Here is a 17,278-nt window from a genome sequence, read left to right as displayed (position 1 = left end):
CTTACAAGTTCCACTCACAAGCACTCCATTTCCTAAGGAAAATCTCTAAAGTACACATAAATCACAGATTGTAATCTAGGAAGTGTTTAATAGGCTTGCAAAATACAGCTCCGTGAAGAAAAGGTCTATAATATAAAACTGTATTAAATGTTTATGCTTTTGAAATATTTGATAAATACTGAGTAGGAGAAACATTTGCATGAAAAGTTAGAGATCTGCATATCAAAAGATTCTTTGTGACTTTGGCAAATTGGAATAAATATTTTCAAAATGTTTCTGATGGACCATGATGCAGCCCAGCAGGACTGTGTATTCAATGGAGACACTACTATAATGATGATAGCTATCTCCTGTATTCAAAAAGTCCTCCTGGTCAGCACTTTACTAATACTGCTGCTCTGAAAATGCCCTGACTAATAAAAACAAAGGTTTAGAATTAGTAAAATGTATTGTGGCAGGAGCATGTTGAATTTTATTATAATGCTTACTTATAGCTTAGATTGTTGTAGAGTGCCTCTGGATAGGAATTTAGCTTGTGCAGATGTTTTACTTGATATTAAATAATCTGAAAAGGAAGCAGTTTTATCAAATAAAATAAATTCTAAACTAAGCTGATAAAATAAATGGTACAATAAACATGTTCACAGATTGAATGTGATTAATACCACAGCATCCTCTCAATTGAAACAACAAAATAACCATAGAATTAGCTACTTTTTCTAATTTTTTAAAAATTGTTTGTTATAGTTGGACTCAATACCTTTATTTTAATTATTTATTTTTATGTGGTGCCGAGGATCGAACCCAGGGCCTTGCACATGCTAGGCAAGCACTCTACCACTGAGCCACAACCCCAGCCCAGAATTAGCTAATTTTAATGTGTTTTATGGAGCTATTTGAACCAGGTCAAAGATTCTGCTATACTCTTTGAGTACATATCCGTGAGGCACAAAAATGTTAATATGATTTATGAATCAAATATAGAATAATCATATATATATATATATATATATATATATATATATATATATATATATATATTTAAATTATCCATCACCTGAAATACAATTTTTGTTGTAAGTACATCCGAAATTTGTTCTCTTAGTGATTTTGAAATGTATAATACATCATCATTTACTATATTCACCTCACCACATATACTATTCAGGTTAAAAATAAACAAAGAAATTTTGTCATTTGCAAAACATGGATGAAATTAGAGACCATTATTAATTTCAATTAGTAAGCCATGTACAGAAAGACATACTTCATGTTCTTTCTTATATGTGGAATATAAAACAATTGAATTCAAAGAAGCAGAGAATAGAATGGTGGTTTTCAGAGACTGAGAAGTGAGGAAATGAGGAGATGAATGATAGTCAAAGTGTACAAATTCTTAGACAGGAGGAAGAAAGGGTGTTTTTGTTCAGAATTTATTGTGGGTTTCTTGTTTTGTTGTTGCTATTTTGTCTTGTTTTGATTTTGTTTTTCTTTTGCTGGAGATTGAACCCTGGGGGGTCAAGAATGTTCTCTCCCACTGAGCTACACACCAGAACTCTTATTTTTTCTTGTAAGAGACAAAGTTTCCCTATTTTCTTGCTTTAGCCTCCATGGTAACTAGTACATGCCACCACACTCCTTGTATTTTTAACCAGGTTTACTGATATATAATTTCCTCATAGAAAAAAATCAGTTAAGTATACAATTAAATGAATTTTGACAAGTGCAAACAGTTGGTAAATACTGCCTCAATTTGTTTATTCACTTGCTAATGAAGGTTGGACTGTTTTCAGTTAAGGAATATTATGAAAAAAAAAGATGCTATAAATGTTTGTGTATAAGTATTTTGGGACATGTGTTTTCATTTCTCCTGATTAACTATCTAAGATTACAATTACTGGATGAAAATTAATATATTGAATTTATATCAAACTGAAAAAAATCCAAATGGATGTACCACTTTATACTCTCACCAGCAATGTATGAAAATTTTAGTTGTTCTACATTCTCAACAATACTTGATATTATTAATTCTCTTAACTTGAGCCATTGTAGTATGTTAGTAGTAGTACTTCATTGTGGTTTTAATTGGAATTTCCATAACGGAAAATTATATATATATATTCATGCCGGATAATTTTTCATATATCTTCTTTACTGATATATCCAAATGCATTGCCTGCTTTTTAGTTTGTTGCTGGTTCTATAAATGGTTTTTGTTTTGTTTTGCAATACTGGGGAATTAACTTAGGAGCATTCTACCACTGAGCTAATCCCTGGCCCTTTATATTTATTAGATTGAGTTAGGATCTCACTAAGTTACCAAGGCTGTCCTCAATCTTTTGATCCTCCTGCCTCAACCTCTGGAGTTGCTGGGATTACAGGATCTACCTGGCCTATAATTGGGATTTAAACCCAGTTTATAATTGGGATTTAAGAGTTATTTATGCATGCTGGATACGAGTACTTTTTCAGATATGTGAATTGCAAATATTTTCTCCCAATATAAGAATTGTGTTTTATTTTCTTTACTGTGTTTTTTGATGAGTAAATTATTATGAAGTCTTTTAAGTTTCATGCTATTTATGTCCTTTCAGAATTTTTTGCCTTACCAAAGGTCACAGTTTTTCTCCAATTTTCCTGTAGTCCTACATTTTTAGGTTTCACATTTAGGTATATATCAATGTCTTATTAAATATTTTTTTATGAGATGAGGTGAGGGTTGATAACTGTTTTTCAGGTGGATTTACATTTTCAACCACTATTTGTTAAAAGTTTTCTTTGTCCATTAAATCACCTCAGTACCTTTATTGAAAATCAATCAACCATGTGTGTGTGGGTTTATTTCGGTACTGTTTGATTGATGCATCTGTGTACCCTTATGCTATAAATACATTTTCATAATTACTGTAAATTAGTAAATTCATTCAGAAGGCTTTCATGGCCATTAACTTATTTGAGTCTTAAAATCCTCAATACTATAATGTTAAGTTTGGGATTATTAATATAATATGTATTTTACTGATGAGTAAACCGACAGAGTGGTTAATTGGCCTACCATGTTTACAGTTATTAGTAGACCTAGCAGTAGAATACCCTTAAATCCTAGACTAGTATCGTTTCTGATGTAAATTTTAAAAAATACTGAAGAGAAACTGATCCCCATATCAATGATTCACAGTGGTAGATTAAGAGATATTTTCTTTTTCTTCCTTTTTATTTTATTTTTAAATGTGTTCTAATTAGTTATACATGCAGAATGCGTTTTGATATATTGTACACAAATGGAGCACAACTTCTCATTCCTCTGGATATACACAATGCAGAATCACACCAGCTGTTCAGTCATGCATGTACATAGGGTAATAATTTCCTATTCATTCCAATATCCTTCCCACCCCAATACCCCTCCCCTCCCCTCACTCCCCTCTGCCCTTTCCAAACTTCCTCTATTCTTCCATAGCCACCACCCTCAATTATGAATCAGAGAAAGTATATTCCTCCTTTGGTTTTTTGGGATTGGCTTATTTCATTTAGCATGATATTCTCCAGCTTCATTGATTTAGTGGCATATATTATAATTTCATTCTTCTTTAAGACTGAGTAATATTCCATTGTGTGTATATATGCTATAGTTTCTTTATCCATTCGTCTGTTGAAGGGCACCTAGGTTGGTTCCATAGTTTAACTATTGTGAATTGAGTTGTTATAAACATTGATATGGCTGCATGGCTGTAGTATGCTGATTTTCAGTCCTTTGGGTATAGACCGGGAATGGAATAGGTCAAATGGTGTTTCCATTCTAAGTTTTGTAAGAAATCTCCAGACTGCTTTCTCTATTGGTTGCACCAGTTTTCAGTCCCACCAGCAATGTATGAATGTATCTTTTCCCCCACATTCTCACCAACACTTATTGTTGCTTATATTCTTGATAATTGCCATTCTGACTGGAGTGAGATGGAAACTTGGAGTAGTTTTGATTTTCATTTCTCTAATTGCTAATAATGTTGATCAGTTTTTATATATTTGTTGAATGATTGTATTTCTTCTTCTTGGAAGTGTCTGTTCAGTTGTTTAGCCCATTTATTGATTAGGTTATTTATTTATTTTGGGGGTGTGTTATGTTTTTTGACTTCTTTATATATCCTGGGGATTAGTGCTCTTACGTGAGGTAACTGTGGTAAAGATTTTCTCCAATTCTATAGGTTCTCTCTTCACCTTATTGACTGTTTCCTTTGCTGAGAAGGAGAATTTTAGTTGGAATCCATCCCATTTATTGATTCGTGATTTTATTTCTTGCTCTATAGGAGTCTTATTAAGGAAGTCAGGGCCTAATCCAACATAATGAAGATTGAGACCTACTTTTTCTTCTGTTAGGTGCAGGGTCTCTGGCTTAATTCCTAGGTCATTGATCCACTTTGAGTTGAGTTTTGTTCAAGGTGAGAGATAGGAGTTAAATATCATTTTGCTACACATGGATTTCTAGTTTTCCCAGCACCATTTGTTAGAGAGGCTATCTTTTCTCCAATGTAGGCATTCAGCACTTTTGTCTAATATGAAATAACTGTATTTATGTGGGTTTTTCTCTGTGGCTTCCTTCCTGTACCATTGGTCTACATGTCTATTTTGGTGCCAATACCATGCTACTTTGTAGTATAGTTTAAGGTCTGGTATTGTGATGCCTTCTGCTTTACTCTTCTTGCTAAGGATTGCTTTAACTATTCTGGATCTGTTATTTTTCCAGATGAATTTCATGATTGCTTTTTCTAGTACTATGAAGAATGTCATTGGGATTTTCATGGGAAATGCATTAAATCTGTATAGCGCTTTTGGTAGTATGGCCATTTTGACAATATTAATTCTTTTTATCCAAGAACATGGGACATTTTTCCATCTTCTAAAGTCTTCTTAATTTTTTTTTAAATTTAGTGTTCTGAAGTTTTCCTTGTAGAGGTCTTTCACCTCTTTTGTTAGATTGATTTCAAAGTATTTTATTTTTGTGGGGGCTATTGTGAATGGGGTAGTCTTCCTACTTTCTCTTTCAGTGAATTCATCACTGGTGTATAGAAATGTATTTGATTTATGGGTGTTGATTTTATATCCTGCTACTTTGCTGAATTCATTTATCAGTTCTAGGAGTTTTCTGGTGTGATTCTTTGAATCTTCTAAATATAGAATGATATGATTGGCAAATAGTGACAGTTTGAGTTCTTCATTTCCTATTTGTATCTCTTCAATTTCTTTCTTCTGTCTGATTGCTCTGGCTAGTGTTTCAAGAACTATGTTAAATACAAGCAGTTAACAATAGCATCCCTGTCTCAGTCCAGTTTTTAGAGGGAATGCTTTCAATTTTTCTCCATTTAGAATGATGTTGGCATTGGGCTTAACATAGATAGCTTTTACAATGTTGAGGTATGTTCCTACTCTCCATGGTTTAGCAGACTCCTCATGGTGGGGAGCTAAGCAAACTACTTACAGATTTAGTAATAATAGTCCCCCTTCAGTATAAATCAATCTTTTTAGTTTTCAGTATTTGGCTTTCTGAATGATATATTCAGCATTGCTGTACCTGGTGTTGCTCTTAGGGCTAATTGGACTCATATTCTTAATTCTAATGCAAATGCTAACTGTTTGATATAAGAAGTGTCTTATATCAACTTCTCTTATTGGAATTTATTTGAATGGGTTTTTAAACTTACAGTGTTTTTTGTTGGTGATTTGCTTAAAGGGAAGCCTTTGAGTTACAGGATAATTCCTATTGTGCTTTATATTTCTTTATGTTTTGGTTTATTTTCTTTGTTGTCCCTCTGATCTGGTTGCTTTTAGAATTTTATTGTGCTTCAAACATGTACATTCTAATGTTAACATAAGGTAATTTTTAAAATATTTTTTTAGTTGTAGTTGGACACCATGCCTTTATTTTATTTATTTATTTTCATGTGGTGCTGAGGATCGAACCCAGGGCCTTGCATGTGCTAGACAAGTATTCTACCACTGAGCCACGACCCCAGCCCAACATAGGGTAATTTTATTGTTTGATGTTTTCTCCCTCAGAATGAAGAAGTCAGATTCATTGAAAATGAGTTAGAGATTCAAAAGCAAAAATACTTTAAACTTCAGACTTTTGTTCGAAGCTTGATATTAGCTATGAAATCTGAAGATAAGGAACAACAACAGGTAGGTCCCAAAGAGACTAGTAAGCGAAAATGCATCATGTTGTAAAATAGCATGTCACAACTGGGTTCTTCATATCTTTTTTTTTTTACTTTATATTCCTGTTTGACATGGAGGAGAATGGTTGTTATTTTACAACATTTTTCAGTTTTCTTGAGAAAAGGAGTTCAGATTTTTGTGCCACTGTAGTGGGAAACTTAAATAATTGATTCCATATTTTATTAATTCCAGATCACACTTTAGTAGGGAAAACTGATTTTTAAATTGATTTTAAGGAAATTCCTCAAAATGTTTGTAGAAACAGGGCTACCCTAACTAGAGAGGCACATATTAGGGAAATTTTATGAATGAAAAAGTGAGACATTTATTTACCTCTCTTCTGGAACTTTGTTGCCTGAAAGCCCTCTGCAGAATTCACAAATGTTTGAATATCTTCTATTATGTGATCTATTCAACACTAAGAAATTATGAAATTATTTTGTGAAATTCTTTGACCGGACTGTGTAACTTAATTTTCTCAATTTAAGTAAACTCTTTCAGTCCCCTACTCTAAGATGAAATGTCCCTTGTTTTTTGCTATGGATTTTTGTTTATAAATACCTTCCAAGTTACATTTCCTGTCTCATATTTTTATGTTAAATCTATATAATCATTAATTCATCTTAAAATAATTATAGATGTATTTTAAATGTGCCATTTAATATTAAAGGATACCAAATTTGTCAGATTTATATAGTTCCATGCTATTCCTGTCTGATATGTCAGATTTCTGTCTGATAAGTCCTACCAATATTGTTAGAGTCAGGTAACTATTGTTTAGAAAGCAGTTCCAGAAATTTTTATTCAGTGAGTAATGTCAGAAGTATAAATAAATTCACCTCCTATACCCAAGCAAGACTTCACATACATACCCTATCCCAACATCTCCATGAGGAAAGATTTGCGTTTTAACATCCCATAATTCCACTTTTCTTCAAAGAAAAAAATCTTTATATTATTAACTGATGTGTTGAAGCACAAAATTAAAACTAGAAGAGTATTCATGAAGCTTAAAATAGCATGTACATTACATGTTCAGTACCATGAATTTTATTCCTTTAGCCCTATACATACACCAACATCAAGATGGTAGCCTTCAGTTACCTTTGCCAACTTTATTTAAGCATTTTGCTTTATCATGTGACATATGCCTATTTCATTACATATTAAAATGTGTTTGTTTTTTAGGAACCTAAAATACAGTTTATAAGTGAACAAGAAAGGTAGTTTGAACATGGTCCCAAGAGTGTTCTAGATTTTAAATAACTCTAAAAAATTAGGTCCAACCAATGCAATAATGTGAAGCATGGTATTGATCTCAAAATCTCATAGAATATTTTAATTCAGTTTCATGTCCAGTTAACTAGTACTTACCTGCTATAGTTATTGCTGTCTCCTGACATCTGGGAATTGCATATAGACTACATTTTATTCTAATTATAATCTCATTCCTATTTAGGTTCTTTCCCCAAGACCACAAGCAAATAATAAAATAAACTAATCAGTGTTCTATTTTTCTTCTTCTCTTTTACTTTTCCTTTGAAAAAAGGCCAATGAACAAACATATGGATAAAAAAAAATTGGCTGAAAGAAAGACAAAGTGATATAAATATTTTGCTAAATGTTATACCCTATATAATCAGCACCCAAAATATAAACTACTGATTTTCATGACTTTCATAATTGATATGGGGTATAATGAACCTAAAAATATGGTCTCAAATATAGAAGACACTAGTGGTAGTGCATAAAAATAGTCTAGGTGATCTCTTAAATTATTGATTTTTATATTTTGAAATATTTATGGATTCATTTACAGAAATAATTTTAGTCTACCTAATAAAAGATAACTATTGTGTCATTAGTTTCTTATTTTTAAAAATTCGTCATTGTTTTCCCATTAGTCTTATTTGGGAAGTTGATTGAAATAAGTGGTCCATAAAACAATTTGACATGGTAAAGAATTTCAGGGTTTAAGCCTATATGTTACACTCTGATTGAAATGTAAGATTATCAATAGGTATTTTAACATCAATGACCATTTTTTAAATCAAAATAATGTTGCCAGCATTGTTCTAAGCCATAAGTTCTTTTTACCCCTAATAATTCCCTATGAGATCCTAACCTGATCAATTGCCTTTATTGAATTCTAATTCTCCACTTTACAAAGAAGATAATAATGATAACATTATAGAACTTGGCATTCATACCTTAAGTTCTACAGTAACTGTTACAGAGACTGATAGTGTATTTGGGAAAAGCTTTAATAATCTCTTGGAAGAATGACACTTGGTCAGACCCTGAAGACAGCTGTCATTGATGAAGAAACTTTAATAAAGAAAGTTGTGTTTATGTTAGGCTCCATGAAAAAAAAAGCAGTTCCAACAATTGGCATATTCTGAGCATTTGTTCAGTGTGGCAATGCTGCAGTCTATTAAAGTATCGAAAGAAGAATGCTGAAGTGGTCTTATTAATAATACCGTATACTGCCTCAGATATTAAAGTTTTACTATTTCTTACTACACTCAATTTAGTCAGTCAACTTCATCAATACAGTGGCAAAGAAATGAAAAACAGTGCTTCTCTGATGTGTAGGACTCCTTACTAGAATTTAGAATACTATCATGTCTTCTCATCTACTTGACTTTCCAGGACTCTATGCACATGGTCAGTGAGTGTTAATTTGAAAACTTTCCCCTCTTTACTATGGTGGTGAGTTAAATCCAGTGATATATTATTCATAGTCTGATTAGTCAATTCAAGCAAATGTTCCATTGCACCTGGACAGGATTAATGGTATCCCACTGTTATAGAAAAATAGTTCTGTTTCTGGGTACTGGACCCCAGAACCTTAGAATTCATGTAATAATTTAGGTACCTTTGCTGTGTAAATATTCTCCATTTCAGCAAGAATTTCATGAACAACTTAATGATATAAAATAAGAAACACCTTTTTATCCCAGATAGGAGGTAGTCTTTCCTTGTACATTCTGAAAAAATGAAGAATGTACTCTTGCCTTTGTGCTACACAGCAACAGGTATAAGATCTATAACTGTCACTTTTTTTAATAAAGAAAATAGAAAAAAAACTGTCTCATTTCAACAGTGGATGTCATATGTTCTCCAACATGCCCTGTCTTTCTGTTCCTTAATTGGATAGTGGCAAGCTTTCATTTGTTCCTATTCCCTTGGTCCTTGTTTACTGTTGTGCCTACAGCCCACACTACAAGTAATGCTGTCTAAAAATTTCCAGATATACTATATTATTTTTAGCACTGGGAGCAGCAAATCAATCATTTAGTACCAATTTCTTATAGTCAAGTGGACATCCGCACCATCGGCACATAAAATTGGATAAATTATTTATTTCTCTAGTTTAGATGCATGTTCTGCAACTCCAGATGAAATAATGAGACCATGGCAAAGCTTAGTTCATCAAACTCAGTTTATTCTAATTATTCCAGCAGAGAAATGAGCAGCCTCTAGATACATCATTACAACAGTTAGATTTAATGGTTCAACTAGCGCTAGTGGGTGCTTGGCCATCTGTAGATATGGGCATAGTGTAAGGAAAGAGAAAAAATCAGTGTCTTTTCAAGTTGTTAAAGTTTAATCTAAAGTAGACTAGTTGAACTTCTTTCCTAACCACTAAATTCATTCTCCCAATGAAGAACAAAATGTGGTTTTCTCTAAGTATACTGAAACCAGGCATGGGTATTTTAATAAAGAATACAATTTCAAAACCCTTTAGCAGTGATCAGTGAACACTCAAATACAGTATGAAAATCACTTACCGCAAACACTTCAAAGTACTTTGTTCAGAACACTTGCTTATTTCCCTCCTGATTTTCTCCTTTAGACAGGGTTCTAATCTACATAACCCATACTCTCAACATCTAGTATTATGTTACCTCTTATTAGTGTATGAATATATTTTTTTTTCTTTTAGGTAAGTTAATTATATAAGATCCTGAAACATAATTGCTTTTTTCTTTAAGACCATGAGAATAAATCAAAATGAAAGGGCTACAACTATTAACATTAAATTGAAAAAAATTCTATCCACATACTAATCCAAAAAATTGATTTTTCTGACTCAGGCACTGCTGTCAGATTTACCTCCTGAATTAGAAGAGATGGATTTCAATCATGCTTCACCGGAGCCTGATGATACCTCATTCAGTGTGTCTTCTTTATCAGAGAAAAATGCCTCAGACAGTTTGTGATTTGAGGGGGAGGGGAATATATGATGCAGTCTTTTGGCTGCTTAACAGGTGTGCATTTCAAGATAACTGTATTCTGTTGCCCCAATAATCTTCAGTTGGAAAAATGCATTGTCGAAACATTCTGTGAAAGATGAACAAGATATAATGGCTACAATGCAAAAAGCTGCATGTGAAATTTTAAAGCATCATTTGAGATTTTCTTCCAAACTGGAACTCTGGGAAAAATTTAATTTTAAACAACTTAGCTATAAAATTTATTATGTCTGATTTCTGAAAGACTTTTGCTTGGCTTTATAAAAGAATCTTAGTAATAGTTTTAACCGGAGACACAAAAATTAAACCATTTCAACATTACTTATAAAGTTGTTATAGCTGGATCGGTCTTCTTTTTGTAGCCATTACATCTTTCTTCCTCTCTCCTTTTCCTATCATCTATATACACTTTTACTCAGGAAAGTGGATTGAAAATTAAAAACAAAACTTTAAAATATTATTCAACCTGGCTGAGTCCTGGGATTTATTTTTCAACCCTTATGAGAATTTGACTTGAGATAATGATTAAAAATTGAAATGATTTCTAGTATGTAATTGTAAATTGTTGGTATTCTTCTATTATCCGACCCAAATATTTTCAGGGATGGGAGAAAAATACAGAAAGTTAATTCACTAACATAAAGTCAAATAAATCATTAATTGTATAGAAACAAAATGTAAAAGATTAATCTCAATGGGAATTCTTCATTGCTGCCAATGGTAAACATTGATAAGATTTGTATTCTTGCAAATTTGTGTAACCATGTTAAATGAAATATTGCACAAATATTTCAAGTTTGTCACCATCTTCATAATATTTTTTCAGTTCTTACATTTTATGAAACAGGAGGTCAAGGTAAGCCACTGAGAATTTTTTTTTAATCTAGTCACTCAGCTTTGCCACAAAATTTACCTCATTTCCATGTCAGGCATGTACAGAGCCATCAGCCAAGGATAACATACAAAAAGTGTTATATTACTTTAGTTGTAAATCCTAGTTCTCTGAATTTCCTGGATACTATTCTGTGAATATTCACCTAAAATGGGCATGGTACCCTGTTGTTCTATTAGTAACTACCAGATGCCAACACATTGCAGACTGTTCTTTGCAGATCTTCCTTTCTGGGATACCAGAAGATATTACCAAGACCCATAGAAGGGAAAATTCCAGTTTTGCCCTAAGCTCACAGTGCCAAATATTTGTGAATTGGCAGTGTGGAACTGTGTTTTATGGTTAAATTACTATCTATACCTAAAAGACTAATGAAAGCTAAATGGCTGTTGTTTTCATTTCGGATATTTTTTTAAAAAATTCAATGAGAGCCAATTCTTATCTTGGAATTTACTGATATTTATGAATACAGAAAGGTAATCATGAATGTCTTTGACCTTGAAATATCCCCCCTACACAAAGGGGAGGATCATTGGACAGTCCTTCATTTTTCAACTGTTTGTTTGACTTGATATTGCCACTATAATACTGTTATGGTTCCTTTGTTAGCAGAAGCATTTCAAGAACACAGGTATGCTCCCATTTAGCTAAGAGGTTCTTTGCAAACAATGTTTAGTATTCCTTGATGACAAGTCAAATTTGCATTCAGAAAAAAGAGCAAGCCCTCTGTAACAGAATCTCAGATGTTAATATTAAATTTATACATTGCATCAATTCCTCCATGAGATGTAGTCCCCACTCTGTACAGAAAATAGAAACCATTTCTTAAATAGGAAGAATAAAATCCCCCCAGCCTGAAAGTTTCTCCTAGGATCATTAGTTATGGTGAGTCTTTCAACTCAAATTTATTCTGCCTCAATTTAACCCTCTTCTTAGCTAGTTCTCATTGTAAAGTAAGAATAGGTAAGTTTCTCCTACATAATTTAACACTGAAGATTGTATCTTCACACCTTAGAATTTAGTCACTGAATGAAAATATATTTTTTAGTTCCTGCTATAAAGAAGGCACTGTACTGGATATTGGATTTCTCAGCAAGCTGTGGACTTCAAAAAGAAATGTTTCTTGTTAAATTTTCAGGGATATTAATAATATTTATTTAAGTAGAAACTGTAATCAATTTAAAGATTCCGCTAGGTATGATTCCTAGAGGGTATACTAGTTTACACTTTGGGGAAAAAGCATAGATGACTTCCTTGTTCCTGTATAAAGTTCCATCAAACTAGAAACTATACAAATCATAACAGTAAATTTAGGACTCCTTTTATCTTATCATTTGTATTTAATTATCACAATTATTTCTTTTACCATCACTGGAATTAAAACACTTCTGAAATGAAATGTGGTTGTTCTTATCTTGGAAACAAAGGAAACAGCTGCATGCAAAACAACATAATTTGCAGATTGAAATTATGCACCATAGATTCTGAAAAAGATGTCAAAGTCAAGTATTAAAAACTAGTATATAGGGCTGGGGCTGGAGCTCAATGGCAGCACACTTGCCTGGCCTGTGTGAGGCACTGGGATCAATTCTCAGCACCACCTATAAGTAAATAAAACTAAATAAAGGTCTATAAACAATTTTAAAATATTAAGAAAAAACACTATTATATGGCTGAAGATGTAGCTTTGTGATAGAGTGATTGACATCATGTGCTAGGCCCCGGGTTCAATCCCCAACACCACAAAAGAAAAAAAAAAAACTATTATGAAGAACATATTTTTTTACAGATATAGATTTTAAGGGAAAATGCAGTTCTTATTAACATCTCCATGGAAGGGGGTAAAAATCAACTAGTGTTTCTTTCTTTAGGGCTTACAGTCTTAAAACAGACCATAGGAATAAAGATGTAGTTCAGTGGTACAACCTGTGCTTAGCATGCATAAAGCTCTGTATTAGATCCAAAACCCTGAAAAAACAAACAAACAAACAAACAACAAAAAAAAACTACAAGGTACTATATGAATTGTTTCTCAAACAGAAATCAATGTTAAAAAAAAAAACTTTTTTTCTGTTAGCTGTATTTGGATGTCTGCTTTAAGCTTAGTATAACCAAGTTATTTTTAAGCAGGAAATATATATTTGAGAGCATTTAACTTCCAAACTGTGGACTTAAAAAATGAAGCCACCTTCTACCTTGCAATGAAGCTAAAATTAATCACGAGAAAATGAAAATTGCAGTTGCCCTGGAGAATAGGAAAATTAACACATGCACGGAAAATGTTAAAAGAAAATTGGCCTCTTCATTGAACTAGGGGATGTTTTATTGTAATGTTATTTATCAACAGCAAGACTTTTGTACTGCTATTGCAATAATGTGAAAGACATGTTTCTTATTGTTGGAGAAGAAAAGGCTGTGGCCCAAACACATCCTATACTCTATGTACTACCAAGATCTCAAAATATATTTAAAAGGCCATTTTATCCAAAAACAGAAACTTCTAGCTTAAGGGTTTTTGATATTCAGCAGTCTTACATGTTTGTAGGATAAAACAAAAATGGTAGATTTAAAAGAATTCTGGACTCTAGAGGTTTTTTTTTTGTTTGTTTTGTCTTGTTTTGTTTGTTTGTTTGTTTGTTTTGTACAAGAGCATTAAACTTATATTCAGTGAATAGTTTCCTCATCTCAGCCTGATTGCTCATGATCTTTTTTTAAGAGAAATTTGAAAATGTTAACTGTGACCATTCTTCCAGATTGAAGTAATAGTATACCAGGAATATTGTTTATTTTTAATGTATTAGATTTCTATTCAGATCCTAAAAATGCACAATTGTGATAATTTACCTTTTTAAGGGAGTTGTCCATGCCATTGTGTCTAAATGTTAGGTAGATTTCTCTTTGAAGTTGGTGTTATCCTTGGCAGACAGCACTGTATCATACCCTTCACCAAGCTATGCTCTGTAATGCTATAATGGAGGAGCCTACTAACTTTTGAACCTACAATCAACATACCATTGCATAAAACAAGCCTTTATTAAGAGCAGATTTGCTAACGGGGAAAAGAGAATAAAGTGATATTTTCATGCGAATATAATTATGATTGTTCCATTAAAGTGTATACTGAGTATATATTGTTCCACATTGAAATTTATTTTGCATTAACTTACTAAGTAATTCCTTTTAGCAACCCTGCATCCCTTTTACTGGTACTACCTCTGAAGCATACTATCACCTTAAAACCACATCAGATTGTAATGTGAATTTTTGTAGGGTTTTTATTTAAACTTTTATAGAGGCAATAAATTATTTCCAACTAATAGACATCTATTTCTTATTTTAGTGTTTATTTTTTGTCAGTCTTTGTGTTATAAGCCTTTTTCCCCCATTTAAAACAAATCATTTCCTCTCCACTAGAAGGTGTTGAAAAAAAAAAAAAAAGAGAAACACAAAGAGTAATAAGGTGTTGGAGGTCACAGTAGGGAGGACATGGAGTACTCAAGTGAAAATTTGATTAAATTTCAAGTTGACATATATATATATATATATACTCAAACTTTACTTAATGAAGAACTACTCCAACACCAATGAAATATTGTGAATATTCTGTAGCAGGCAACGGATTTGCCCACAAGGACATATTTAAATGGTAAAACCTACAAGTAAATTGCCACATTATAAACAAAAACAATAGTATTTTTACAAAGATTTTTAATGTGTCAGTGTTTAACTTTTCCTGTTTCTCTTTGACACCAGTTGAACATGCTTTTAATTTAGATCAAATATACCTTCTTTGTCAAAGCCTTATACCAATTACAGCTCTTCATATTACCTAACTAGTGGGGAAGGAAAAAGGGAGTACAAAGGATAAGTTTCAAATAACACATCATCACTTTTCCTTCCCAGATAATAAATTTTCAAGAATGTTGCAAGGAGGGTTGGGGGTTGTGGCTCAGTGGCAGAACACTGGCATAGCATGTGTGAGGCACTGGGTTTGATTCTCAGCACCTTGTATCAATAAATAAAATAAAGGTTCATTGACAATTAAAAACATTTTAAAAAAGAATGTTGCAAGGAGAAAATCACATGCAAACATGCACTTCAATTGATACAAATCTTTCTCACATCTGTGAAAACATTGATTTAAGATGTTGAAATCTTTTGATTCCATAAAAATGAATGGGGATCATTATAAATCTATTTAAAAGACAAGTCAATGGATGAGAATCATTCATCAGATTGATATTTTTCACATCCCTTGATATTATTTTTTACAGTTTTGCTTATGTATTTATGCATATAAAGTACTTTATTGTAGACACATTGGAAAACATAGAAAACATAAAGAAAAATAAAATCACTTGTAGTTTCACCACCATATATTTATGACTGTTAACATCTTTTTTAAGTATTTATTTTTTTAGTTCTAGTTGGACACAAAGCTTTTATTTTATTTATTTATTTTTATGTGGTGCTGAGGATCTAACCCAGGGCATCGCACATGCTAGGCGAGCTCTCTATTGCTGAGCCACAACCCCAGCCCGACTGTTAACATCTTTTTGTTTTGTTTTGTTTTAATTACTTATACATGACAGTAGCATGCACTTTTATACTATGATGTATCATACATAGATGGGATATAATTTCTCATTTTTCTGAGTATACATATTGTAGAATCACATTGGTCATACAGTCACATACCTACATACAGTAATAATGTCTGTTTCATTCTACTACTTTTCTTTTACCCACATCCCCTGTCTTCCCCTTTTTTCACTTCCCTCTACCTAATCTAAGGTAATGTTATTTTTTTTTTGCATTACAATTCTTAATACATATAAATACCACACTTTTTGTATTTATGTTTGTATGTATTTCATTCTAGTCATTTCCTCTGCATATAACATATTTAGCATAACTGAGATTATACTGAATATGCAGCTAAGTTTCCTGCTTTTCCCATGTGAGTATTTATCAACAAGGTGTTGATTAAATTTGGATCTAACAAGGTAAAAATATTTAAAAATTTGTAAAAAAAAATAAAAAAGCAAAATTTCTATTGATGAAAAGTAATTTACTATAGAGAATAAGGAGGTAGGTAGCTATTTACATAAAATAATACCTCTAGATAACCTAGATTTAAAACAAGTGTTGATGCTTATTTACTTTCACAATAATGAAGGTAGTATATTTTAACTGCAAGTTACAAGACATTTCTCTAAAAATACTTCTACCCAGTAATGCTTTTATTGCTTACACTACTAAAACTTACTAACTTAAAAGTAGAACAAAACAATTTTAGACTATGAAAATTAACCAATGAAAATTGGGTACACCAATATGCACTTAAAGTAGTTATTCTTTAATACAAGTCCAATTATTCTGTGAAGAATTTTTCTGTAACATTGTTTCTATTTATCATAGTCTTCTGTTTCAGATAATTTATTGGAAAGTTTCCAGTTCTGGGTTTACTGTGAGATAACTGTGAATATTTATATTTACATTTTTTGAGGTAATATAGTGTACAACAAGACTTACATTCAAGAACCCACTTTGTGATCTAGGCCATATGAAACTCCAATCTTACCCAATACCTAGTTCACTCTCAGGTTAAATGTCAGGTCTTTAGGCAGACTTAATAATTCTTTGCAGCTGTTAAGACACAATTTCAGTGCTGACTCCAATAATGCTGGAACTGGTATAAAAAAAAAATGCTTGTTAGGTTAAATTGCATAGCTCACAGTTTTAAAATCCAGAGCACAGGTTGAAACTCCATTCAGGTTAGGAAGGAGATACAAGTGAGTACAACTTCATATGTTGCTTGTGTGGATAAAATACCAGATGCGGAGAAGGCCCTCCTGTCCTTTCTCACCCCCTCCATACCTCTGTTAGAAGTTTATTAGTAATAATTTATTGG

The 17,278-nt window shown here is 32.2% G+C and overlaps 1 protein-coding gene across 1 annotated transcript in view; it reads left to right on the top strand.

Moving 5' to 3' along the window:
• The window catches only part of Hdx (highly divergent homeobox), a 121,086-nt gene extending 106,432 nt beyond the window's left edge, over positions 1 to 14,654 (top strand). The window contains exons 9-10 of the mRNA XM_046425394.2: positions 6,055 to 6,177; positions 10,314 to 14,654. Of these exons, the coding sequence (XP_046281350.1) occupies positions 6,055 to 6,177; positions 10,314 to 10,439 (249 nt within the window). The 3' untranslated portion in view covers positions 10,440 to 14,654. The remainder of the gene's footprint in view (positions 1 to 6,054; positions 6,178 to 10,313) is intronic.
• Positions 14,655 to 17,278: the final 2,624 nt, after the last annotated feature.

The sequence above is a fragment of the Marmota monax genome, unplaced genomic scaffold (genome assembly GCF_021218885.2).
Source record: "Marmota monax isolate L192 unplaced genomic scaffold, Marmota_monax_Labrador192_F-V1.1 WCK01_AAM20220418_F8-fsc00176, whole genome shotgun sequence".
Taxonomy (NCBI): domain Eukaryota; kingdom Metazoa; phylum Chordata; class Mammalia; order Rodentia; family Sciuridae; genus Marmota; species Marmota monax.
Note: the sequence above shows the minus strand (reverse complement) of the source record. Positions and strands in the feature narration are given on the sequence as shown.